The sequence below is a fragment of the Meles meles genome, chromosome 7 (assembly GCF_922984935.1).
Source record: "Meles meles chromosome 7, mMelMel3.1 paternal haplotype, whole genome shotgun sequence".
Lineage (NCBI taxonomy): Eukaryota > Metazoa > Chordata > Mammalia > Carnivora > Mustelidae > Meles > Meles meles.
Window position 1 is genome coordinate 47,852,595 of NC_060072.1, and position 27,757 is coordinate 47,880,351.

General features: G+C 41.2%; 1 protein-coding gene across 2 annotated transcripts in view; it reads left to right on the plus strand.

The window, feature by feature from the left end:
* The first annotated feature begins 2,677 nt into the window (after window positions 1–2,677).
* The window catches only part of BEST3 (bestrophin 3), a 29,777-nt gene continuing 4,697 nt past the window's right edge, over window positions 2,678–27,757 (plus strand). Inside the window, exons 1-6 of one of the 2 annotated variants that reach the window (XM_046013289.1) lie at window positions 2,678–2,957; window positions 13,141–13,295; window positions 14,686–14,763; window positions 14,852–15,004; window positions 18,184–18,264; window positions 19,991–20,142. In XM_046013289.1, coding sequence (XP_045869245.1) covers window positions 2,678–2,957; window positions 13,141–13,295; window positions 14,686–14,763; window positions 14,852–15,004; window positions 18,184–18,264; window positions 19,991–20,142 — 899 coding nt within the window. Of the gene's footprint in view, window positions 2,958–8,236; window positions 8,293–13,140; window positions 13,296–14,685; window positions 14,764–14,851; window positions 15,005–18,183; window positions 18,265–19,990; window positions 20,143–27,757 lie in introns of those variants that run through there. The other variant, XM_046013290.1, reaches the window with a different exon arrangement.

Sequence of the window (27,757 nt, forward strand, 5' to 3'; positions counted from 1 at the left end):
AGAAATTTGGCCAGCCGATAATTATCAAAAGTAGAATAGGAAGAGCTGTTTTGCTGCCTATCAAAATATCTGTAAAGGGAAAGTTTTATTTACAAACCTCTAATCTTCTTTCAGTTATGTCTTATAAATACAGTATTATTTGGACAATTTATTTTTGTGTCATCTAATCCTTCAAAATATGAAATGGTGGAAGGCACATGACACTTCAGAATAATTGTCTCATTAGTTTATTTTTACTAATGTGAGTTTATTGCTGCTACCGCTGCTTAGGAGCACTTAGAGCAGCTGCATCCTAGCCAGAAATCCTCCATGGGGCCTCCACTTTTGCTCCAATATCTTATTATACCCCGTAAAATAGTATGCATATATTGTTTTAAATTTGTTTAGACCAAAAAGTACTTACATTTATAATAATGATCAATTGTGCAAGTCATTCTTCATTTTTTTAATGTTCAGCTATAAAATCTTATTAAAATAGATGTTTAATCTTGATTGAAGATATACCAAGAACTATAGGCTGACTTTACCAAGAAAGTCAAACATACCTGTAGAAAAATACAGACATAGTGTCGTTCTCATGTGTACCAATAATCCTAAATTTTAAAATTCTATTATAAGCAAATAATTACATTCAGTAAAAGTCATAAGACAAAGACAGAATTCATTTCTTTGAATTCTTTTTACTTTTTACTTTTGGATGAACTTGACAAAATTATCATTTTAATACTTTCTAGCTAGTAAACTTTTATGTAGCTAAAAGCTGAATATTTTTTCCTTTACCAATCATTAATAACAGCCTCTTTAATTAAGTATGACACCTTATGTTAAGTAGTTGTATATATAATATATTCTTTAAGCTTCATAACATTCCTAACACGTAGTTATTATTATTCCCATTTACAAAAAATGGGAAAACTGAGGCTCAGAGAGATTTAAAGATAGGTTCCAAGTCCAAACCTTTAAGTGGCTGATCTGGAATTCAAACCTGGGTTCCTCTGACCTTATGGCCTGAGATTTCCACATTAAATCCTCTTTGACCATTTCTATTTGAGTATCAGAAACTGTTCTGGCTGTGACTTGTCATTGGCATGACCTTGACATGCCTGCACAACCAGTTCTTAACTTCAGAATTTCTGACACTTCCTCCAAAGCCAAGGCAGGAATTCTAAGCTCACCCTGCACCCCAAGCTCACCCTGCACCCCAGAATCCTCTCTCAGCACCAGCTCTTCACTTGCAATCTGGCTGGTGGCTCGCTATTACCTCATTATCCCTCTGCTTCCTTTATCCAAGTTCTCCTGACTAAACGGGCCCTTGGCACATGTTATCATGGATTTCCAAGGGATTTCTTCTTCCCTTGGAACAGCTGTTCTCATTCTTTCATGCAAATTCATCTGTGTTGTTCCTCTTTCTAGATCTTGACCATGACTTGAGATCTTTCTTCTGCCTCTGAATCCCCTCCCTATAATATAAACATCAATAATAGTTTCATTAAATGAATTTATGTCAAACAATACCAGAAAATGAGTTTTGGTCAGATCTGTAATATAAATTTTTATATTTATATTATATAACTACAAACCCACCAAATACAGTAATAAAAATTTTTACTTCTAGTTATATCTGCATTGTTTTATATTTTAACTAATTGTAGGCTATGAAATAAACAGTTATAATATCCCTTGAAGTATAGCACATATGACCAAGAATGTGCTAAGTAGCATAATCAGGGAACAGTAAGATCAAGATGTCAAATTTAGGGCTATTATTTAGTAATTAACTTAATAACTATAATTCACTTAATTAAGACACTTTTTTTTAAGCATACCTGATGAATAATTGAAAACTGGACGCTTTCATGAGGTATTTTGCTCTAAATCCAATGTATTCATCATACAAAAGCTTAAAATGTAAAGTATTTAAAAATAAAAGTTAATAAACCCCACTGTCCAATGGCCAATAACATTCATGTGCTAAAAACATTGGTACTTGAACTATTCAGCAATTAAAAAGCCTTTGAGATACATCAGCTCAGGTAGGAAAAAAAGTTATTGTGCCTTAAAAAAAAAATTACAATTATTTGTGCTTAATTGTTTGCACTGAATATCACTTGCAAAGCAGGTGCAGAAGTATAATATCATAAAGGGCTATGCATTTTATTTTTGCTCCAGATTGTTACTTACAGGAGCCCAAAAACGTTACTTTGAAAAATTATCAATTTACTGTGACAGATATGCTGAACAAATTCCAGTAACCTTTGTGCTTGGTAAGTATAGGTCACACGCAGAATGCAGCCACACAGCTGTCTCCGTTAGGATGACACCGATGACTCTGCATGGGAGTGTTTCCAAGCTGAGAGGCATGCCTGAAAAGCCACTGCTTGCAATAGAACCCCAACCACCCGTAAGTTTTTCCTTCAGGACTGCTTTGGCTAAATTAACTCCAAACAAGTTTGAGGTAATCATTTGCGATTGGACCATCAAGCTTCCTCTTCACTAACGCTCCATTTTTGCTATCGATATTTGAACTCTAATACCCACTCACTGGGTGCTAAGGCCTTGCCAGGCACAAATTACTTTTTTTTTTTGGAGGGCAAAATTCTAAGATACAGATAGCAACATATTTTTACATCCCAATACCTAAAAAAGCTGAAATTCTGCTAAAAGCATCAGGGTCAACATGTATGCTGCAAGAAATGGCTTTAACATTTCCTGTCATTTTACAGGGTTTTATGTCACTCTGGTAGTGAACCGATGGTGGAACCAGTTTGTGAATCTGCCCTGGCCAGATAGGCTGATGTTCCTCATCTCCAGCAGTGTTCATGGAAGGGACGAGCACGGGCGCCTGCTCAGAAGGACGCTGATGCGCTACGTCAATCTCACGTCTCTGCTCATCTTCCGCTCTGTGAGCACGGCTGTGTACAAGAGGTTCCCAACCATGGACCACGTGGTTGAAGCAGGTACGGTAAATGACTTTGCCCTCCGTGGACTCCCCTCAGCCTAGATGGGAACCTCCTAAATTCCTCTGAAATTTTATTTATTCATTCATCCAAGAAACATTTACTGATTACTTCCTATGTGCCAGAAACAGTCTTCAGAAGCAAAAATGAGTAAGACATAGTTACTGCTCTCAAGAAGTTTCCTAGGGGCACAAAAGAGAGGAAGTGGCAGAGAGGCAACTTCAAATTAAGTGGCAAAGAGTCACATGGCCTTTAGGTAAATATACTATAATAATAATTACTGTATTTATTAGAACTATGTTAATATCACCTGACCTTTTCTAAAAGTCAATTCTAGCAGGAACCAGCCATGAGTTTTTGTCTAGGCAGTGTGGTTCTGGTCTCTCTTTGACCCCTCAAAGTAGATAGAGTTGGGGACACCTGGCTGGCTCAGTCTGCCGAAGGTACAACGCTTGATCATGGGATTGTGAGCTCAAGCCCCACACTGGGTGTGGAGATTATTTTAAAAAGAAAAAAAATCTAAAAAAATTTTTAAAAAGATGGATTTGTTCAACCCACGCTCCTGGGCACAGTATGCTGGGAACAAGTCATGTTGGAAGGATGGTTCTCTTTGGTGTGTTAATATTTAGGAGAGAAGCTGTCAGAGCAGACCTCAATGGGTTGAGGATTAAATGAGATCACTGTTGGCAGGCACCAAATAAAAACTGGTAGTTGTGCTTGGTGGTTGTTTGTCGGTCTGATAGTTTGTTGGGATAGATTAATGAATCACATTTTAAAACCATGAGGTGGGGGGCGCCTGGGTGGCTCAGTGGGTTGAAGCCTCTGCCTTCGGCTCAGGGGGATCGAGCCCCGTATCGGGCTCTCTGCTCGGCAGGGAGCCTGCTTCCTCCTTTCTCTCTGTCAAATGAATAAATAAAATCTTTAAAAAAAAACAAAAAAAAAACCATGAGGTGGGGTGCCTGGGTGGCTCAGTTGGTTAAGCAACTGCCTTTGGCTCAGGTCATAATCCTGGAGTCCCAGGATCAAGGATCGCATCAGGCTCCCAGCTCCACAGGGAGTCTGCTTCTCCCTTCAACCACCTCCTCTCTCATGCTCTCTCTCACTGTCTCTCTCTCAAATAAATAAATAAAATCTTTAAAAACCAAAAACAAAAACTGAAATCATGAGGCGATTCTGCCTTTATATTGAGTACAGTCTCAAATTAGGTTCCTGTATCCGGACTCCTTTTCTGAAATGGCCTTGAAAACAGATTTTAAAAAAAAAAAAAAAAAGATTGGTATTTGAGGGCTTTTTTGAGGAGGCTTTTATGCATGGGCATAACGAGCCTCGTGCTGACTTCAGTGACTCAGTTGGTTTTTATGGACCTCTGAAGGAGAACAGAACTGACTGGAGCCATGAGGGTGCCTAGGCCTGTGCGGGTGTCTCTGGGGCCTCCACTGACATCACAGGGAACATGTCCGTATTATTCTCGCTCCCTCTGAAGTGTTCTCACAAGAAGCAGAAAAAGCAGTAGTTGGACAGCTTGTAGCCACAGGGACATAAAGTTTGTGCGCTGGGCAGAGAGGCAAAGGTTCCAAACCACTGCCCTCGGAGCTGGGGGAGCCACTCCAGAGGCCGGATCCTTCCTGACTGGCCCAAGGTCTGCCATATTGAGTGGGCATCCACACTGTGGACTGACAGCTGGCTCACCAAACTTGCTCCTTTCCCCAACAGAGAGGGCTGAGTCAGTGTGCACATGGGTCAGTTTCTACTCTCTCCCAGCTGGACACATGCCTCCGTCACTGTCTGACTGTCCTTGGCCTATGCCAACATTTCTGGGAAGAACAGGAAGTTCAGGGATGGCAGAAAATGTCTGGCAGACGACCTGAGCCCAGAGCCAGGGCACCTGCTCTGCCTGAGGGGAGAGATGGCTAGTAAGTAAAGCACAGGGGCCCAGAGGAGTGGGGCAAAGGCTGGAGGCAATGTTGAGGGTACAAGAAAACCTACTTCCTGTCAAGTGACTTTCCTACATAAAATCACCTGTCAGGAAAAGTACAGTACCTCAGTGCACAAAACCTCAGTGCACAATAGATTTTGTTAAAAGTCAATATTGCTAAAAGCTCAGATCCCAAGATGCCACACCTAGAGATTCTGATTCAGTAGATCTGGGGTGGTGGCCAGGAATGAATGGATTTAACAAGTCCCTGGACACTCTGAGGCAAGGGGTCCCTGGATCACATTCTGAGAGACAATGGGTTTTAGGATGGTTGGAGTTTCCCTCTAACAGCTTTGCCTGGCTTCAGGGAATCTTTCTTCAGAAAGATTCAGAACTGAGTGAGAGGGCAGAGAGAATGACCAGCATCTCCTTCTGAAGCATCTGGCAATCTCTTGACTAGAGCCAGATGACCTAGGTCACCCACCTGCTAGTCCCTAACTTTCCTTGCTTTGAAGTTGGACAGTCAAGTTCCAGTAGTCTGGAAAATTAAAAGGATCAAATGCACACTGTTGGGGCAATACATATGCTTTGATGTTACAGGTTAAATTTCTCAAGTTAAAAATAAAATGGTTTCATTTCTGCTCACACAAAAATAGAAATACCCGTAGAGTGCAAAATAATATCTATAATGCTGAAAATTCCCTGAACTGGTCTGTTCTCAGTTATTTGCCAGAGGAGCTGTAACAGAAGTGTCTCTATCATTTTGCCTATTGGCAACAAACCTGGCCTGGAAAATTTCAGTCATTCCAGTCACCAGCCCTGGAAGATGTCACTCATCCTAAGTCTGGTCAGATGCACAATTCCAGACCTTTGCCAGTTCAAGTGATGGCCTTAATTGGGTATTTGCATTACGAAATGAAACTGAATCAAAACATTTTAGTTGGTGTTTCATAGTGATCAGGAGAAAAAAAATATATTTCTCTTCACAATTACTCACCAGAATCACAGAAATAGGGGATGGGAAATTATCCACACTCCTCTAAAAGAAACGTTACTAAAGCTATTGCTAAATCTGTCATGTATTTGCTTATTTAACAAAGATCTGTTGACTGTATATGACATGCTAGGCACTGTGCTGAGCACGGGAGCACAGCTAGAAGTGAGAATAGATATGGTCCCTGTCCTCAAGGATCAGCAAAAATTGCTACAAATCTTTGCTCACATGAATCATTTTCAGAGACAAACACAAATGTATTTATAGCTGAAATTTATATCTCTATATTGCATTTCTATTTCTCCCAAATCGTTTCCTTTTGTGCTTGGTAGCTCGTAAGAGTGATTAGAAAACAGTAAAATTTGGGGTGCCCGAGTGGCTCAGTCAGTAGTGTCTGCCTCTTGATCTCAGCTCAGGTCTTGATCTCAGAGTCACGAGTTCAAGCCCAGCATTGGGCTCAGGCATGGAGCCTACTTAAATTAAAAAAAAAAAGAGAGAGAGAGATAATGAAAGAAAACAGTAAAATTTGAGGAGAGGACACTGTTCAGTATTCTTAAAGCCCTTGGCTCTTAACATGAGGTTCTTTGAGCTTCTTCTGTAATGAAAGACCCTGAGGAGACCCCATCAGAATTTTTAGCAGCACTTACGGTAAATAGACATTAATACAACTAAGCAAGCTCCCAATTGTCAAATGGCTGTTGAAACACAAGTTCTACCTTTAGATGCACTGGCTGGAAGGCTAGCCCCATACTCAGATCATGTAACCTGTGATCTTCTCTCACTAAGTAAAATCAAATGGCTGTTGTATAGTATTGACTTCCTGCCCTGTGCTGCGCTGTTCAAGTTCTTTCAGACGCATTCCATGGCGACGGGGCTCCTTGGTCTCTGTGAGATCTCCCGCAACTCTGCGCTCCAGAGAGGTGATCAAGGGGACAGTGGCATTTGCAGCTGTGCCAGTTTTTCCTGCTGGCTGAACTTTTACAGGCTGAGTCAGTTACCTCTATAGTCTCACATGCTGTGCCCAGAACAGACAGAATGTCATCCAGGGAGTGAAACTTGACTCACCTATGCACACTTGCTCTACATAGGACAGAAAGTGCACGGCAGAACCAGCCCTACTTGAATGAATGCCATGATGGGTAGTCTCAGCGGGTCAGAGTTTGAAGATTCCACACAGTTCTAAGAGTTAATCAAGGCATCCACTCAATATTTCTCAAAGTGTGATCATAGACTACATTCATTTATCAAGGGGACTTTAAATTGCATGTTCCTGGGCAGCTGGTGGAATCAGAATGTCTGGGGCTTAGCAACTAAGAATCCCCACCTCAAACAAGCTCCCGGAAGCTCTGCAGGATGCTTGACCCCAGGCCAAGAATGCTAAAATGGCATAAAGATTCTGTGCACTAGGCTAGATGTCCCTAAATTTTGTTGCAAGTTGAAATCACTAGGGATCTTTTACAAATACTGATGTCTGGCTCCCACCCCAGACATTGGGATTCAATAGGTGTTTGATGTGACCCAGGCAATAGGAGTTTTAAAAGCTCCCCTGACCACTCTAACACGCAGCAGAGTTTAGGAAGCCCCGTACCAGAACACAGGGCACAGCTATCAACTCCTCCAACCTCAAATGCAAATCACCTCACGTCTGCTCACGCAGGGAAAATAAAATTCCGGGCCACCCAGACAGGTGAGGGCTCAGAGCACTGATTTAGGGGGTGTTATTTCCTGTGTGTCATGTGTAGAAGGTGGTGAACTATCAGAGGACAGGGATGTGGCTGAGTAGAGATGTTTTACCCACATGAGGAAAAGAGGGAAGGTTCTCTGTCTCTGGCTTGGATTGCGATCCTAAGAAACTGGTTTCACTCAACCATATCCTATTTCAAGTTTTTCAAACTATGGTTTGTAATTCATTACTGGGTTCTTAAGTCATTTTAATAGCTCGCAACCAGCATTTTTTAATGGGATGGAACAGAATAGAACAGAACTAAACTGATCAGAAAATATCAGAGAGCCCACCAGCTGAAAGAACCAATCATTGTTTGGGAACAATGTATCTTACTGTGGTCCATGGTTTTAAAAAAAAAAAAAGGAAAAAAAGTCTCACATCCTGCCCACAGTGGTTTCACAATGTGATTCCATCTCTCTCCCTCAATCTCTCTGACCTCCCTTTGATTTTTCCAGCTGACAAGGATTTCTAAACCTCTACCATTGAGTTTAAAGGAGCACTGTAGTCAAATCCGGTGGCGGCATTCAATTCATTTTGAAAGTACAGTACAGAGATGAAAATTAGCCGGGCACATTGCAATCTTCCTGAAAAAGTCATCTCTCTGAGATGGGCTCAGATGCTGAATGCACAACCTTCTCTTTCAGAAAGAACTGGCAATAAACCCATTCTGCCTTCAAGCTTTGAGATGCCGAGCTTTTAGCTCTTCTGCTAATAGAGTCTCATTTGCACACTCTGATTTAAAAGCCAAAGACATCTGCCTGAGCTTCAACCGAGGCAAAACAGACCAACTGTATGACAAAGGAAAATTTTTAAAGACTGGAATATTGTTTATCGGTGGACTTAATTAGGCCTTTGGCTTGAGGGCAGTAACATTTTACCTTAAAGTAGGAGGTCCTACTCCATCAAATCACAATTCTAGTTGCAAGTAAAAATGTGGGGAGGGGGTACTCTGCTTTGAAATATTAAGGAGGTTTCTTGGGACAAGTATGAAAATTGCTGAACAGAGCTGACCCGGCCAGAAAGCCAGAAGGAAGAGAGAGCAAGAGAAGCTCTGAGCAGATTTAACAGCAAGACAAAGCAGCAATGTCAGGGTTATGGGTAGGACCTGAGGGAGCATGGCATGAAGACTGACAGGTCAAGGCCACAGGGTCATGTGAGGACCAGCCCATCTGACAGGGCTACCAAATTGCCGCAGATCAGTGGGTCTGCGGATCACACAGTCCTAGCGATGAGCATAATGACCACATTCTGAAAAAGTTCCTTGGTCTCTGGTTACAGTGGCCTAAAGTAATGATAAGGATAGAATTCTATTTCATAACAAACATGCTTTTAATTGATTTGACCAACAATCTGTGGATTTCCCTGTACTTGACCAGTGATGTGATTTCCAAAGACGGGGTTCCTTTTAGTAAGACATGTGACCCTGAGGGGAACAGCAAAAACACCATGCCTATGCACTCTTGGAGGACACATTAATGTCTCGTTTGTCATCCATCTTCCACAGAGCTGAGCAAAGTACTCCTTACCTCTGGGCTGAAAAACTAAAAATTCCCAGCTTTCCTTGCTCTGCATGTCCCCTTCCAGTGGGTGAGTGTGAGGGGCTAACTCTAGCTTTTGTGTCGGCCCTGAATAAACCCTCACTTTGCATATTTGCGTCTGCTAAAAAACCAAAAAAGAACTTGCCAGCACAAATTGATCCATACTCCTGAATAAAAAATAAGCAGAGGTAAAGTTATTCTTTGGTCAAATGACAGAGATTGCAACCAGTATATAAACGGGGTAATTTTTGAAAATTGCAGCATAAATCCCAAGAAGGTAACTGCTAGCCAGTTGATATGAAATGTCAGAGAATAGGCTTCCAGGTAAAGGATGAACCGCCGCTGCAAATGTTTAAGCATAGAGCCAAGACAGGTCAAGTTTATTAACCTCTTGTAACAAGGCTCAATCATGCTCTGCAAGTCTTTAAAAAGAAAAAAAAAAAAAAAGCAAGCGGAGTATCTCGATCAGGCAAGAACTTTGAGATGCACTGAGAAGCGAGAAGCAAATGATCAGGCTCGTTGTTATTTTTGACATCCAGACAAAGTCCAATTCCTCAGGCATGAGGAATTTCCTTCAAAGCTAATATAAATAACCTGAGCATTATCTAAAACAAGTCTCCTGTTGGTAAATATTGGCTTTGTAGTTGACACTCTGTTTACTTCAAATACTGAATAAATAGAATCTTCATTTGGCGGGGCAGTGATTTTCAAACGTTGCTGTGTGTCAGAACTTGTATGTAGAATATAAGGAATAGTGGGGAGGACCACAAGGGAAGGGAGGGAAAACTGAAGGGGAAGGAATCAGAGAGGGAGACAAACCATGAGAGACTCTGGACTTCAGGAATGAAACTGAAGGGGTGGAGGGATGGGGAAGCTGGGTGGGCATTAAGGAAGGTACCCGCAGTTATGAGCACGGGGTGTTATACACAACTAATGAATCTTGAACACTACATCAAAAACTAATGATGTACTATATGTTGGCTAATTGAACATAATAAAAAAAAATAAAAAATAAATAAAAAAGAATTTCCGGCAGAGCTTGGTACACATGTGACTGCCTGGACCCAATTCCATTAAATCACTCCGGAAGAGTTGAATGAATGCCGATGCCTGGACTCACTCTAGACCACCTGAATCAGAATTTTCTAGAAGTACCCACAAGAGACGGTAAGGCACAGAGTGGTTCTGAGTCTGATTTGGTAGGTGAGGGTGGAGCCTAGCCCTCTCCATGGGTGACAGATGTCACAAGTGACTCAGATGCCCATGATCAGTAGCCCCTATTCTCAAAAACACTGACCGAGATCTAGGTAACTCCAAGACTCTATGAATCAGTGACTTTCAAAATGAGCAGGTCTCTCTTATCTTTTTTCTCCTTTTCTATTAGAGTAACACCTCTGAAATAAAACTTCGTCTCCATGGTAAGGAGGGAGGATTACTTAAAATGGAATAATCATATTTGTAAATTGATTACAGGTGATTAAGGATATAAACTAGGTTACATTGGGGCAAAAGCTGATTTTCATCTGAATGTGTTAGAATTTCATAAGCAAATGACCACATTCCTGAGACAAAAGTAACTCAAAATTAGTATTGAACAAAACTCTATTTTTGAAAAAAGATTTAATTCAGAAAACATTACTGGTACTAAATTACAATTAACACTGAAAAGTCCACTTAAAAGGTCAAGGGAATAAGTACAAGAATAGTAATGGCATCATTTTTTAAATTTAATTTATTTGTTTGACAGAGAGAGAGCATAAGCAGAGGTAGCAGCAGGTGGAGGGAGAAGCAGGCTCCCTGCTGAGCAGGGAGTCCCATGTGGGGCTCCATCCCAGGACCCTGGGACCATGACCTGAGCCAAAGGCACTCACATAACCAACTGAGCCACCCAGGGGCCTGCGTCATTATTTTTTTTAAATAGCAAAAAAATGAAAACAACTTAATGTCTATTCAAAAGAGGACTAATTAAATAGAACATTGTATATGATTAGCTAGATAGCAGCCATTAAAAACAATGATGCCACTAACAACAAACTAACAAAAAAAGATCTCCAAGATATAACCAAAAAATAGAAACAAATGACAGATATGTATGTATTTAGTGTAAAGCCATTTGTGTTCTTAAAAATTAAGCCTGTATGATATTTCTCTGGAAAGATACACAATAAACTTGTCATAGTAATTCCTTCAGAGAGGAAACTGTGTAGCTGGTTAAATGAGACTGACTTTCCTTATTAATATTCTTTTGGTCCTTCTGGATTCCTGTAGCATTTGAATGACTCAATCAAATATTTTAAAAAGCAAAAGGTCAAGTGTAAACTGCAAGCTTTTAAAGTACATACTTGAAGGACACCTTGGTGTCTCAATTGGTTAAGTGTCCAGCTTCTGGTTTTGGCCCAGGTCATGATCTCAGGGTCATGACATTGAGCCCCATGTGGGAGCTCTGTGCTCAGTGGGGAGTCTGCTTGAGATTCTTTCTCTACCTCTCCTTCTGCCCCTACCTACCCCCAAATACATAAAAAATAATGTACATATTTATATGAACAAACCCTGGTACACAGTAGACATTCAGTAAATGTTTATTAAATAAACCTGCTCCCTTATTTTTCCTCTCCTCTTATTCAAATCTCTTCTTTCCTTACTGTGCAGGTTGGGGTTGGGGTGGATAACTAAAATTTCATAATGTATTACGCCTTGGCACTTACTGAGTGCTAGGTATGTGCTAAGCATTATGTTAACCTCTTGACATGTGTTCATCATCTCATGTAATTCTGCAACGTGCCTGGGAGTAGTACTATCATTTCTCTTTTACACCTGGGAAAACTGAGGCTAGAGAGGTCACAGCAAGCTCAGGTAAACTGTGTTATATACATGCACACACACAAATAAAGATTGTAAAAATTATACTCTTAGGATATGCTGTGGGTACTATGAAGATCACACATTCACTGCCCTTCCAAAGGGTCTTAGCAGGAGAAATCTTTATGTAGGACAATCCCTAATACAAGGCTACAGAGAGAGCACTGTCTGGGGAACTTTGAAGGGGGGAAATCCCAAGGGAAGGAGAAAACCAACATCAAGGAAGGCTTCACAGAAGGGGACTTGGTTGATCAGGGCTGTGGAGGGAGCGAGCGAGCAGGAGGAAAAGTATGTGATTCATGGTTTCCACACTATACTAAGTGCTTTGTATATATTAACATCTTTTATTCTTTCAATCATAACATTTTTTTAAAGATTTTATTTATTTGACAGAGAGAGATCACAAGTAGGCAGAGAGGCAGGCAGAGAGAGTGAGAGGGAAGCAGGCTCCCTGCCGAGCAGAGAGCCCGATGCAGGACTCGATCCCAGGACCCTGAGATCATGACCTGAGCCGAAGGCAGTGGCTTAAACCACTGAGCCACCCAGGCGCCCCTTTTTTTTTTTAAGATTTTATTATTTATTTGTCAGAGAAAGAGAGAGCACAAGCAAGGGGAGAGGCAGACAGAGGGAGAAGCAGTCTTCTCTGATGTGGGACTCAGTCTGGGACCCAGAGATCATGACCTGAGCCAAAGGCAGATGCTTAACCGACTGAGCCACACAGGTGGCCCATTAATCCTAACATTTCTAAGTATTCTTGCACCCAATTTTAGATGGATAAACCAAAACCTAAAGAGGAAACCTTCCCCAGATGTTCTAGTCCCCATTTAATGTCACCTTACTTCCTAATGGCCATCTCTGTGAGGGATTACCAACATGCCTTGCCTTATATATTATTTTAGATAACATATATTATTGTTAGATAACAATATATATAGTTAGATATATATTGTTAAATTAAAAAAATTGTTTGCACTCACACACACACACATTCCTTATTTCTAATACAAGTATAAACTACTTGAGGCATCTTTTATGCATTTTTAATATCCCCCCAATTGCATGCTGCCATAGTAACCATGAAAATATTTATGGTAATGTATTAGTGCTAGACTAATTCTGCATAATTGTGCTATTTTTATTTTGTGCTAAAGGTTTTATGACAGCAGATGAAAGAAAATTATTTGACCATCTCAAATCTCCTCATCTGAAATATTGGGTTCCATTCATCTGGTTTGGAAATCTTGCAGCAAAAGCCCGAAAGGAAGGTAGAATCAGAGACAGTGTTGATCTACAATCATTGATGACTGTAAGTACCTCACAAATCATCAGTGTAAGATGCTAACCAGAGACCAGCAGGGATCTGGATGGAACAGGTCAGACCAGGACAAGTCTGCTTTGTTCTGGTTCCTTTGGAACCAGAAAGACTGGGCCAGTATCAGAACCCTCAACATGCAGGACAGGAATGATACACAGGTTTTAAGTCATGTTGATTGCTGGTGGTTGCTGAGAAACTCAGTCTAAACAGAATTAGGCTTTGTAACAGGCTCTGTAAGGAAGTGTCCCTTAATTGATTACCAATAGCTGCCAAGAGTTCTGAATGATCTTGTGTCCACATAGTGTGTTTACCATCCCTGACTCCATGATCCTAGAATAAAATCTGGAGTAAAAATAAACCTGTCCAGTCAGTTCCCCCCAGTTGGAATTTCCTGAGGTTAAGCCAACTTTTCAGATAAGCCAGGAAATGAAATGATGTTTTCATTAAATGAAATAACCCTGAGTTCATCTGAAAAGCAAATTTACAGAAGGGCTAGATAGACATGTACCATGACCATCTCCTGCCTGAATCAAGCAAAAAAAGAATGAATGATATAAAAATAACTCCCAAATTAACATAAACTCCTCTTCTCGGTCTTATGTAATAACTTATGCTTGATAAAGAGGGGGAAAAAAATCAATGGATTGGAGTTCTTCCTGCTCCAAACCGAGATTATTCTCTATCAATGTAAGTGTTGTAAAGTCCTCACAGGGGCAGGGGCGGACGATGTGCTTCTTTTTTTCTAAAATCTATAGCAACATGTTTTCAAAAGAGGTAGAGAAACAGAAAAAAAAAAAATCTGCTCTCACAGAAATGTACCAAAATGGATAGAAATGACTTATTTAAAATATTAACGCCTGCCTTCCCATCACCACTTTGGGCCAACATACATGTTGGAAATTATGGATTCAACAAAGTAGGGGATAGTTCTATAAAGTCCTGATTTCTTTTAATATTTTTTAAAAATCCAAATGTCATCATTCTTTTTGCATTGTGGAATGATGTTGATGGCCATTTCCAGAATGTTTCCTTTCGCAGTCGCCCTCAGAACCAATTAGAGCCTTACAAAGTCAGCCTTATGCTTTTAGGACATATTCCTTTTTTTTAAAAAATTTATTTATTTGACAGACAGAGATCACAGAGAGGCAGACAGAGAGAGAGAGGAGGAAGCAGGCTCTCTGCTCAGCCCACTGTGGGGCTCCATCCCAGGACCCTGGGATCATGACCTGAGCCAAAGGCAGAGGCTTTAACCCACTGAGCCACCCAGGCGCCCCTTTACGGACATATTCCTAAAAGCCACAGCCACACTATGAATCCCAGGAAATCTTTACTGCCCCACCCATCATCTTAGTAAACTATGTTTTATCTGTTTCTACCTTAGGAAATGAACAAATACCGCTCTTGGTGCAGTCTCTTATTTGGCTACGATTGGGTTGGGATTCCGCTGGTCTACACCCAGGTATCAAGCCCTTTGCACTTGGTTTTTCCTTGCTGCTTGCCGTGGGCATCTGGCGCTAGGTTCTCACTCAGGCTTCTCTCTGCTGCAGGTTGTCACCCTGGCAGTCTACACCTTCTTCTTTGCCTGTCTGATTGGACGCCAGTTTTTGGATCCCACCAAAGGCTATGCGGGGCATGACCTAGACCTTTACATTCCGATCTTCACGCTCCTCCAGTTCTTCTTCTATGCGGGATGGCTCAAGGTAGCCCACGGTCTCTGTGCCCTGTAATCCCTGTCATGTTCTACCCTCTGCACCCCAGGTCTGTACGGAGTCACTCATTCATGAGCCCTTCAACGGTAGATTTAACACTTAATCGCCCAGGGATGTCATTACTTTCAAAGTAGGGATTCAAGAGATGTGATGAGTACCATATTACAGCCATCTAAAGCAAAGAAATTACAAGAACACTCTTTTACGGCTACTGATTTTTTAGTCTTTGTGTGCTCCCATTAGGATTCTAGTAATGTAATTAAAGTAATAACCGTAACTGCCTTGATATTTTATGCCACAGTCGGCAACTAGGCAGAGTGAAAGGGAGTAAATAAGAAGCCTTGTATATCAGGCTTCAGCATTAGCATTGTATTATTATCTTGGTTCGGCTCAACTCTGCAGTTAACGGTGACTCCCTGAAATCCTACTGGCTGTCCCACATTAAAGGCATCCCATTTCCAAAACTAGAACTGAGCCTCAGAAAAGGATTCATCAGAATCAAAACCAGAAACAGCAGGATTTATGATGACATTTGGTTTGCCAGGAAATTAAAAACAGGCCAGAGTCCTGAGAAGGACTTGTCCGGCCATCAGTGCAGAATTGTGTTTGTCCTCACCCCCCAGTCCCTTGAACCCCCCTCCCCCAGCACCTTCCACCCCACCCCTGCCCCTCACCCTGCCCTGGATGCCTGAGGCAAGAGAAGTAGTACACAGACACACAAAGACAATGGCTCATTAAGGTAACTGAAATCTAATGACAGTTTGAAGATGACTTGAATAAAATGAATTGTCCAACACTGAACTTGCAGCCAGCCACACCTTGTGTGCACTAAAGCAGCCTTCCAGGCTGTGGCAAAGTTTTCCCTCCAGTGCCTTTGCTTTGATTGGCTTGAATCGTTAACCAGGAAAAATAAATATATTGGCATTTCAAGAAGTAAAGGCGTGTCCTTTATAATTGGCAAAAACATTTTCAGCTGAGTGACAGTGATCCTTAATTATTTTTACCCATTTAAGACAGAGAAAGAGCAAGAGAAACTAATAGCTCTCATCTCCCATTAGAGAAAAAAGAAGACTCCGGTCTTATAAACAGAAAATCACCAGGCTGGCCCAAACGCTAGATCATTCTGATCTTTTATTGTCCTGTCCCCTGAGTTCTTCACTTTGTGCCCATGTGGTGTTTGCCCAGCCTGTACACAACTGTTAACGGTTCCTGCCTTCTGAAATGCTCTCTAAAATATTAACATTCTGCTCCTTTATAAAATACTTTTAAAGGCAAAATATGAAAATACAATCTTAGCTCCTTTAGGAGATAGACAGCCCTAAAAGAAGAGAACTGCTTTCCCACCCAACGGATTAGATCTCACTTTCTAAGCAGCTGTTTTTATCTTGCCCATCCTAATATTTATAAATCTTTTCAGAATGTATTAAAAAAAAAACCACCCATCTTAACCGTATAAATAGTATATTACTCAGTTATTTGCTGGAAAGGGAGCTTCTAAGAAACTAAAAGCTATTTCTTGAGATAGTCAATCCAGAAACATAATATCATTTGGGTAGGTAAATGTAAACTCTAATATTATATACAGGAATGATCCCATAAAAGAGAAATTCTGGATGTAACAAAAATATTCTTAAGGCCCATCCAGTGGCCTATTACAACCCCAGACCAGAAAGAGTACATTGCCCCTGGAAGGTGCAGTGAGGGACTTTGACAGAGATATTGCTGTGAGGCTGACTGATTCCGGGCACAGGCCCTGCCCCGTTTCGTCACTTACAGCAAGGGAGATGCGTCTCCAAGTCAGGGGTTCTCGACTCCAGCCACATAAAATTTCCTGGAGCTTCACCCAGTACAGAGCTCAGCACAACCTCGCACCCGTTAAATCAGAATCGAGGGAGGCACCCAGGCATCCAGTGCCTTTAAAGCTCCTCAGGTTATTTTGATCTTCACCCAAGGTTGAAAACAGCTGCTCTAAGTGGTTAGTGGTTAGATTTAAATCCTAAAAATTAAGTAGGTAGATTTCCTACCAAGTAGTCTGAGAATATAGAAACTCAGCTAACCAATGGTAACTTTATTTTTTACCCTTGCTTTTTTCCCATAGGCTCAATGTAAAATCTCTCTCCCCGCCTCTCACTACCTGTCTCTGTCTCTCTCTCACATACCTACACACACACAATCTTGATAATAAAAATCAAAGAGATTATTTTTTAAATTAATTTATTTATTTGAGGGACAGAGGGAGAATGCAAGCAGGGCTAGGAGTAGAAGGAGAGGGAAAGGGAATCCTAGGCAGACTTTGCTGAGCGCAGAGCCCCCTGTGGGGCTCCATCTCACAACCCCAAGTTCATGACCTGACATGAAACCAAGAGTCGATGCTTAACCAATTGAGCCACTCAGGCAATCCTCAAAGGAATTATTTAAAAAGGAGGTGAGACATGTTTGGCATATAAATCTCTCATCAAGGCTCTCCAATTCTGGAACACAGTTAAGATCATTTCATATTGATCAACTATTAGAAAATATGTGAAAAAAATGCGATAAGGAGCTACCTATACTTTTCCCAGTGGGAAACTGACCAGGTACCAGAAAAACCTTTAGAATAAAACAAAGGGAGACAAATTCCAACTTATGACTTGCTAGCTCTCTGACTCATTCATTTAGCTGTTATGTCCAATAATTGTGAAAACTCCTTGTATTATTTTCTTTAATTATGCTTTAAGTTTTTGCTGTTTTATCTTCCCCATGGTTACATTTGGTCTCATCACCTGGGCCCTTGTAAATTTCTTCAGCTCACAGGCTACATAGCCCCACAGGTGCCCAGCACAATGCCTTGCACCTTGTTAGTGCTCCTTCAACATTCACTGGCTAGATCTGCCCCTGAGCATCAATCATTTGGCTCCGAGACCGTACACACCTTCTCCTGGGGAGGGTCTGCACTGTCCCCAGCTGAAGAGACAGACAGAGCCACTGGAGAGCAAGCCCATCCAGGTGCCTCATTTGTGGTCTGAGAGTCAAGTCTCATTTGTGGATAAGTATCAGTGTCGGTGGAATGACCCACTCCCCTCTGCTTCATATCATGGAAGTGGCAAAGGGCGTCATCTCCATCACCTTCAGCCTGCCTTCTTAGTCTTCACGGGCATCATGATGGCCTTGCTCTGTGTTCTCCACTGCAGGTAGCTGAGCAGCTTATCAACCCGTTTGGAGAAGACGATGATGATTTTGAAACCAACTGGTGCATTGACAGAAACTTGCAGGTTAGAGGAGCTTCTCTTTCCTGTACAAACATTAATAATGAATCCCTTGTGGTGTTTTAAATCTGAACAGACTCGGAATTTGGGCCCCTGAGCTTCAGAGCTTTAGCCACAGATGAAAGAAGTTTGGCTTTTCAGTATGTTATCTCACATCCTTCTGGAACCTCACAGGTCCTGGGTCTCTGTTGCAGTAAAGATTAGTCCCTTTTAAGTAGAATTTCAAGCCAATTTTCTTTGTAAGTTTCCTTATTAGCTTTACGCAGCCTCTTCCATCTTTCTTCAGAGCACTATTTTCATCCATTCTTTCATCTGTTTTGTGTGAGCAGAGACATAAAATGGCAGCCAGACGTGATCTGGTGGGAGGTGAGTTCCCGAATTCATGTGAAGTAGGAGCCTGTGGTCAGATGACCACCCAGCAGAACACTGGGCACGTGGGCCATGCCGACCTGTGTCTCAAATCTAACTGAACTAAACCAAATGGGCCCCAGGACCCTGACCCCACAGCATTATTCCAGAGAGGTTTTTCAGGAAGACCCAGCATGAGAGAATTTTCCTTTCCAATAGGACTGTCCTCAGACCATTGTCTCCCTCACAGGCTGAGAAAAGAATTTCAATTTGTCTGCTTGCTTCAAGCTTTTATTCAGCTCTTCAACAGGTTCAAATGTTTCACCGTAGATCTCTGTTAGTTCACAAACTGGCCAGAAAGTGGAGGCCCAGCTCAGAGGAAGCAAAGCCAGGCCACTCCAGATTGGTAGGTGGCAGGCTGACTAAACAAGGGGACTGACAGACCAGGCTTGGCTTGGGTGGTCACAAGACAGGTAGATCTCCATGTCCACCTGCCAGAATCTTCTAAGTTTATACAAAGCCCTTAACTGGGTTCAGCCCCACTTTCAGTCAAGATGGTCTCAACAACAGGGTGCTCTCTCAAGGCTGTGTCCTTGAAATGGCTCCACTGTGTGAACAGTAGGTAGAATGTACATTCCAGTGAACAGGGAAGGGTGGGGGGTGGGGGGTGATTGCCTGGGTTCAGCTTTCAGGTCAACAGAGGTTACATCCTCTCTGTGACCTCCTCCAACAATCACACTGTCAGTTGGGGAGAAAGCATAATAGTTAGGCCACTCGCTCTTTGGAAGAATTGGATTTGCGGAAGATTAATAAGTTATTCATGCCTCAGTGTGTCAAAGTCAAGAAGAGAGAACACTATATGGCCCCAGGCTGTGGAGATTTGCTGATATACTTTTCCAAACAAACAAACAAAAAAATCAGGATGCATAAGAAATGATATCAAGTGTAACTATGTTTATGGAATCAACAGAATGGGATATTGAGAATCTTCAACTTCCTGTAATGTCTGGAACTATGAGTTTGCTGTCAGGATAGCCATTAGACAACACGGTAACTCTGAACAAAGAAGAAAAAGGTGTCTCTCCTGCCTCCAGGTAAAACGTTGCTGGCTCCATTCTGGGCTTGTGGCTTGATAAACCAAGTCTGGGCAGTTTTATAGCCCCACTTAACCCCCATTGCCAAGGTCAAGTGCTCTTGTGCAGTAAACAACATGCACAACTGTGCAGCAGCCTTGGTAACAGCAAATATAAATGACAGACATTTGTATATTTACTCTTTCAGACTGTTCTACCCTTCAGCAAATCCCATCCACCCACTAGAACTTACTCTCTTTGATTATACAACTCATATCCGAATTACTCTAACAATAAAACAATGATTTTAGGTCTCTCTTTTAGCTGTGGATGAGATGCACATGAGCTTACCTAAGATGAAGAAGGACATTTACTGGGACGATTCTGCTGCTCGACCGCCCTATACGCTGGCAGCTGCAGACTACTGCATACCCTCCTTTCTGGGGTCAACTGTCGAAATGGGGTAAGTGTACTTTTTAAAATCATCAATATTTGGAAAATACAATATGGTACTGTTCTGATTTTTTATGTCCTAATCTTGAATTTACTTTCATGACAATTCTCAACTATTAATATCTTAGAAGAGTAGCCTTTTCAAATTTTCAGATATAATTAACATTCCCAAGGAAGTTTGAGAGTAAAGAGACTCTAGTTTCTGGTTTAAATGTGATGTGTGTGTAATTGGGGGTAATTTGCACTTCACCTTGTTTTTATACCACAGAAAAATTTCCGATAGCTATGAAACCATCCTCTTTTTTTCTCCTTCCAATTTGAAAAGTAGTTTAATTATTCAATTATATAGTCATTTAATTATGGCTATCATAATTAAATGTGTTTGTAACAAGTATTAACTGAGCATATACTGTGTGGAGGCACTGCCTTAGACTACGTGGAAACAAGCAAATCTTAAGGAATGAGATAAGTTTTATCAAAAGTTTTCTCTAGGATTTTAATTCAACTATGTTGACAAGTCAGTCTCTGTTCTGCGGTTTTAACTTAACAATCTGTCCCTCTGTACTTAGCTTTAAATAAATGGGCTGAGGCCTGAAGTAAATCATGCACAGTTCTTGAATAATTTTATTAAATCTGATAATGTATATGATTTTGGAGAAATGTGTGAATGTGGGGGAAGTTTAAGTATATTTGCTGAAAGCACATGCCACAGTTTCCAAGTAACTTAAAGAGAAGACTGTGGACAAATTTAGAAAAATAAGAAGAACCCCTCTAAAAAATTGTAGAGAAGACAAAAACTTTTGTAGGATTTTTCTTATAACTTTGGGCAAAACTGTGTTTGCCATTCTTTGAGGCCAGCTCTCAGATTTGTGAGGCGAGTTCATGTCCTGTCATTGCCACCTGGGACCTTCTGTCTTCTCCCCAACCATGTTCAGCCCTCCTCTTTCCCTACCATCAGGATATCTAGTTTCCACCCCATTCCTACAGCCCTATTCCTACAAGGCTTTATCCTGGGCCAAATGTCTCTTAATCCTAACAAATGATGGTTTGTGGCACCCCTCCCTAAAGGAGCCACTGAGGCTGAAAGCCTTCTAAGATCCAAAGGGAAAAATGACAAAGTAGAATTTCAGGAGTTGTGGCAAATAATGAGATGATTTAGGAGCCAGGAGAATTGCCTTGTTGTCCATAAAGCACACCGTAGAGAAGGTTCCAGGCTAGACTTTCCTCTGCTTCTAGAAGGCCTGCTAAGGCCCAGACTCTCCTGTCCAGGACTTCCTCCAGCCTGGGGTGCTCAATCCTCCCCCAGCTGGCTGCTCAGGCTCCATGAAGAGTCATTCCCTGTGGTTTTCACTTCTCAGCATTTTGTCATTCATTCTGCAGGGACAGTTTCATGGAACTTGAAATCCTTCTCAATTTTGAAAAATAATAGATGTTTTCCTGTGCGTTTGTTTTTGGACAACTCAGTAGGCTTTAACATTTCCCTCCATTCCCATCACTGATGAATACAAAGTGTTCAAAGATCTAACTTGTAGGGGCGCCTGGGTGGCTCAGTGGATTAAGCCGCTGCCTTCGGCTCGGGTCATGATCTCAGGATCCTGGGATCGAGACCCGCATCGGGCTCTCTGCTCCGTGGGAAGCCTGCTTCCTCCTCTCTCTCTGCCTGCCTCTCTGCCTACTTGTGATCTCTCTCTCTGTCAAATAAATAAAAAAAATCTTTAAAAAAAAAAAAAAAGATCTAACTTGTAAAAGAAAAGAAACCAGCACCTTTGATAGGGTCAGAGAATCAGTCACAGTGATGTTATTTAGCCCTTGGGCTCCATTGCTGTGGTCCAATAAGTTGTTTGTGCAGGATGGTTAAAATGATATTTTTCTGGTCTCAAGATTTTTATCTTGATCTGCACATCCATCCCAAAGGTCATAATTTTACATTCTCTTGTGAATGTCCATGTTCCTTGGAAAGCATTAAAATATATATTTCCCCTATTTCTAAATATGGAAAGTCAGAATTAAGGATTTACAAGACCTCAAAGAAAATACCCCAAACAATTATTGAGAAGATTAAATGAGATTGTAAACATAAAAACACTCTAGACCACGGAGTATTGTCAGTATTGACCTGTGTAAATCTCTTATTTGTGGATGTCAAAGTGAGGCATAGAAAGATTAAACAAGTCTAAGCTATTATTTGTATTAAACTTGTTCTGGGAAATGTAGGACAGAAAATAAAATGCTTCAGAGAAAACTAGGAGATATGATATTTAAGAATGCAGCTAAGTTTTTAGCTGTCAGAGAGCATTCCTGCAATTAAGACAGGATGTTTGCTAGCATGATGGGAACAGGCACAGGCTAAGGCCAGAGTCTATTAGGGGAGGCATTTAACCGGACTCCTCTAGCAACAATTGGTCAAAGAAACAATTAGGTAAAAGCTCAATTCGTCTTGATTCTCTGCATGAATGGAGACCATTCTAGGGGATCCTCACAACCCAGGAACAGTAACTACAAGAATGCAGGCTTTTGGAGAATTCACAGAAATGCCCTCTTTGATTCATCACTGTCGATTCCTTCCAGGACTGTGCTCTTGTCTAAGGACTGTGCAACTTGTCTAAGTTGTTTCTGGTTGCCTGTGATGGAAAACCAACTCCAGCTAACTATAAGCAAAAAAGGATTTTCTTGAGTCACATATAGAGACTAGCCTCACTTTGAGTGTGGCTGGATCCAGAGTCTCAGAGAAGGTCACCAGCCCTCACTATTGCTCTGTCTCTCCATTCCCACTTTTCTCTCCACTGGCTCAGGTTTCAGGCAGGCTCACCCCTCCTGATGCAAAATGGCAAGATGGCAGCCAGAAGCTTTAGGCCTATGACCTAACTTCTCAGCAAATCCTATAGAGAGAGTACATCTGTTCTCCAACTCTTCAAACTAAAGTACCGAATTTGTTGGCTAGGCTTGGCTAACACGCCCATTCTTGAACCAATCACTATCCATGGGGAGACATGATGTTTTGATTAGACAAGGCTGGTTCACATGTCCATCTTTGGACCAAGGGGAGTGATCAGCCCCAACCAACCATATGGAGTGGATATCTTAAGAAAATTAGGGTGGTATTACCAGGAAAGGGTGAATGGTTTGCTAGGCTAAGAAAAGCAATAGATGTCCTCTAAAATCACAAAAGATAATTCCCTAAGCATTGCATTGTTCACTCACCGAATACAACGTCAATGCCAATAGAGCCACCTGACTGAAGCTCAGGGAAAAGCGAAGGTAAAAGTAAGGATTATTGTAGCCCAGATGGTTTTATTGATGATGATGACCCAGTGAGCCCTTTGCATGAGAATAAAGACCAGGGGACAAAATAGTATGGTTGCAAACATTTCAGACAAGTGTTTGCGGCTTAATGTGCATATAAAATCCTTCGCTGGATGAGTAAGTTTTTTATTTTCTTATTCTATTGAGGATATATGTTCCCAGCAGCTTTAACTCAGAAATAAAAGTTCTCTTATCTTTTCATATCAATGTTTCATGCTTATGAGCACAATTCCCATGACCCAGAAATTCTAAAAATCAAGGCGATGCCCTTCCATAACTGAGCAACCTGAGAAATCACTCTGCTTTATATTGTCCTTCATTTTCAGCACACTGCTCATTTCCACATAAAAAGGAAATTCCTTAGGGACGATTCCAGGAACATGTTCAAAATATTGCCCTATTTTCTACACATTTACCAAATGTACATGAGTGAAATAAAATAAGTTGTCCCCATTTTTTATCTCAAGTACAAACTTAAAATATGGTGTTTTCCCTTGGATCTTCTCATACACAACAAAGGCATCCATTTATTCCAGGCAAAATACGCTTTCAGGGTCTGGTATATGGTAGGGTCTATGCCAAATGCTAGGCAGAGGCAAAAAACGAAAACCAAAGCAAAACAAATACCTCTGATGCTCACAGACACAACAAGGAGATAGGTTATAATACAATGTGTAAACAGGGCAATCGAGAAATGCTCACCGAGCCCGGTGAGTCAGACAAAGCTCCTTGGAGCTGAGGAGTGCAAGGTGCATTTTAGGAACAAATTAGGAGCTAGCACAGTGGATAGGAATACGGGGATCCAGCAGAGGGTAAATTCCAAGCCAAGATGAGTAAAAATAGCAAGGAATCATAGTATATTTGAAGTAACAGGGCTTTTTTTTTTTTTAATTTCAGCTTTACTGAAGTATAGTTGACATATAAGATTATAAGATATTTAAAGTATACATTGCGGGGCTGCCGTTTTAATTAATGCGTCTTGTCATTGTCCTTACCATGGTGACATTATTAACCAAGATAAAAAGAACACCCGCAAATGGTCGTTAAGAAGAGTTGTCCATAAGACCCACGTAAAGAAAACACACCCCAAGCCCCCAAAATGCAAATGTGTCTTCTCTGAGTGCTACTAAACACTTCCATCTAAGAAACCAAACTTTACCAAAACAAAACCTAGAATGCTTAAACTTAAGCCAGCATTACTGAAAATAAATTTCTTTAAAGAAAGAAAATAAAATAAAAATAAGAGCCAGGCCTAGTCTACCACAGCTAGCTAGAGGTAGAATGCTTTTCATATTATAGCACCATGAGTCATTCCAAAATCTTTATTCTTTTTTAAGCATTGGGATTATCATTAGAGCAAATTTATGTCTCTGAGGAAATGAAAGACCTGAAGTCTCATAACTCCCTTTAATCCTGTCTTAAAAATCAAAATCACCAAGAGTAAAGAAGCAACAATCCCTTCAAGGCCTTTGAAAAACCCAAATGAAACATCTATTCATAACAGCGGAAGGATTCCCAATCCTGGAGAAGAGGGACTTCAGCTGCTTATGAAATGGATCACACAAGTGTGTACACATGGGGCTGTGCTCGCTTGCAGTGTCCTGCTGATGTAGACACCTGCTCTCAGCCTGGGAACCTTGAACCTCTGGCTGCAGCGCCATTTAAAGAACACTGCTTTATTGGGCTTCCAGCCAGGATCCAAATATGTCACCACTTCCTCGCTTTTAGAGTGATCTCAAGGAATGGGTCTATGAAGTCATTTTGGGATGCACTTAGAAAAGAGAAGTATACACGTTTGTAAGTTTCTTCGTGTTGGAGCTGAGGGGTTTATTGAACATTTATTGACTTATTTACTTATCTATCTTTATTCCAAAGGTTCTGAGAATAGGTAGAGATAATATAATTACTTTTTTGCAATTATACATATATATTTAATGTGCACAAAACATTAGGATTGCACGGTGCAGTCAGATGTATTCTTAGTGATAGTAGCTCTATCATACCAAAACATGTATTTAACAAGCAAATTATTATATTGTGGTTAAATATACTTCTAGATGGGTGTTTTGGGCAGTAATCCTCTCTTAGCTAACTATATTAAAATATTTTAGCTTTATAAAAAAATACACAGACTAATATATACTATTGCACACTTGGTTATAAATTACCAAAAAATCTCAATTTCTAAATCACTAACTTCAACAAAAAGGTATTCTTGGAACATTGATTTTCACTTAATGTACCAGAAAGGATGGAGAGATGAAACCTCCCAAGGAGATGGCATTAAGTTGGTAATTTTAGAACTTTCTCAGCAATTCTTTCATATGCCAACATGGCTTCACCATTGGCACTCAGTTTTCACCTTCTAAAAGATATAAGAGGTATAGATGACTTAATTTCCTCTTCTAGCAAAACTCTTGTAGACTACGATGGTGTGGAAACGTGGGGAACCATAAGTGAACCCCCATTTTGGACCACAATTTATTTTTGTGTCACTCAGTGGAGGCCAAGTGAGCATAACCAGAGCGGTAACACAAGGCTAGCTATGCCAGTTCTTTTGCCAGATTTGCCATAATCCTTGGTTCAAACTAGCAAAGAGGCAAGAGAAAGGTAGAGGGAAGGTTGCCAGCTCCGTGTGCATCTCCCTGGGCTCAGCAAACCTCCCATGGTGTTCCACTGCTAGAAACTGTCCTCCAGCAAGGGAGTAAGGGGGAGTGCTGGGTGGATGCAGCCTTCTATCCGTTGGATTTTCCTTACAGTGGATTTTCCCCACACCTCCCAGCACAGAATGAGAGTTATCTTTCCCATCTCATAAATCCTGGGCTACCGCTTTGACAAGATTCTGCAGTGCAGAAGGTTATAAATAACAACCTTCACCTCTAATGGGTTTGAAGAGTGCATTTTGCTTTGCCGTGAATAAATGCTCCTCCACATGTGCTCCCGCTGCTCTGATAGATTTTCAGGCAAATTATCAGCTCCCTCCAAGGCAGCTGCTTGACTTTGAGTAACACCAGCAATTTGAACACAATAAATCTGATGTGAGAAGTAGAACTCATCATATTAAATATCAGTTTCCTAAATTCCTCATTAAAATTCTGTTAAAATGACCTAAATTAATTGAATTTAAGTTGTCAAAATACCACTTAAAATGTGGCGCAACAAGAAAAAAAATGGCGACCATGTGAGGAGATGATGTTGGCTAACCTTTTTGTGGCAAACATCCCACAATACACACGTGTATCAAATCATCACATCATACACATTAAACTTCAGAATGTTCTATGTCAGTTATACATCAATAAATTTGGGGGCTGATTAAAAAAAAAAAACAACCATGGCCCAGACTAAAAAAGGCAAGCATCATCTACTTTTACCCTTTAATCTTTTGAAGCTCTATATTTACCTATCATTCACGTGAGAAAGGGGTTGCTTTGTAAAAAGTTTGCTCAAAAAAAAAAAAAATGCATTAAACCTCTCAAGTCATCAGGGCTGTTTTGGTCTTGCCATATCAGACACACCCCAAGAATTCTAAAAGTCGCCGCTATCTCCAGCAGTCCTGTCCCCTGCCTCTTATTATGGCAACAGGAGATGACAAGTATTCTTTGGCGCCCTGACCAGCTCAAGCAGCTTCTCAAGAGCCCTTAATTAAATCACTGCTGCTCAGGCCCTCAGATACCTGTCACTGGAAAGGGAGACTGTGGGGCTGTTGGTGTTGTTGGTGTTCAACAGATATCTTGAAAATGTGGATTGTTGGTCTTTTTTAACAGCTGAGATTGAAATAAGAACACAACCAATCCTGGCGCCAGTGTGACCCATAGAAATAGTGCATGCTCTCCCTCCTTGGCTCGGCTAGCTCCAACTAGCCTGACTGGCTTAACAGAACCTAGTCTCTGTCCCCCCTTCCCCTTCTCCACCCCTTCAAAAAAAGCCCAGTACTTGGCACGACCTTCCTTAATATCATTTCTTCTGTATTGATGATTTACATTGTGCAGTGCGGTGTTTACTGGGCCGTGTCTGCCAGTGGCACAAAAACCTCCTGATCAGCCCCATCTTCCTTCTCCAGAGGAATCTAGTTTCTCCTGTCCCCATGCTTCCTCTCCATTCTTTCAGCGCCCTCATCTAACCATAAAATGACTGTCAGTGTCCTCCCTTCTAAGATGTTCATTGCCAGTTGGCAGCTTCAAGGTGTAGTGACACTTATAAAATATACTCTGGGAGGAGAAAAGGGAGTAACCTTCGGGCAGACGCTAACTTCTCCTCCAGCCAGGTGCGAGAAGTCAGTGATGACTTGGAAGTCACCTCTGACAGTCTGCCTGTCACTG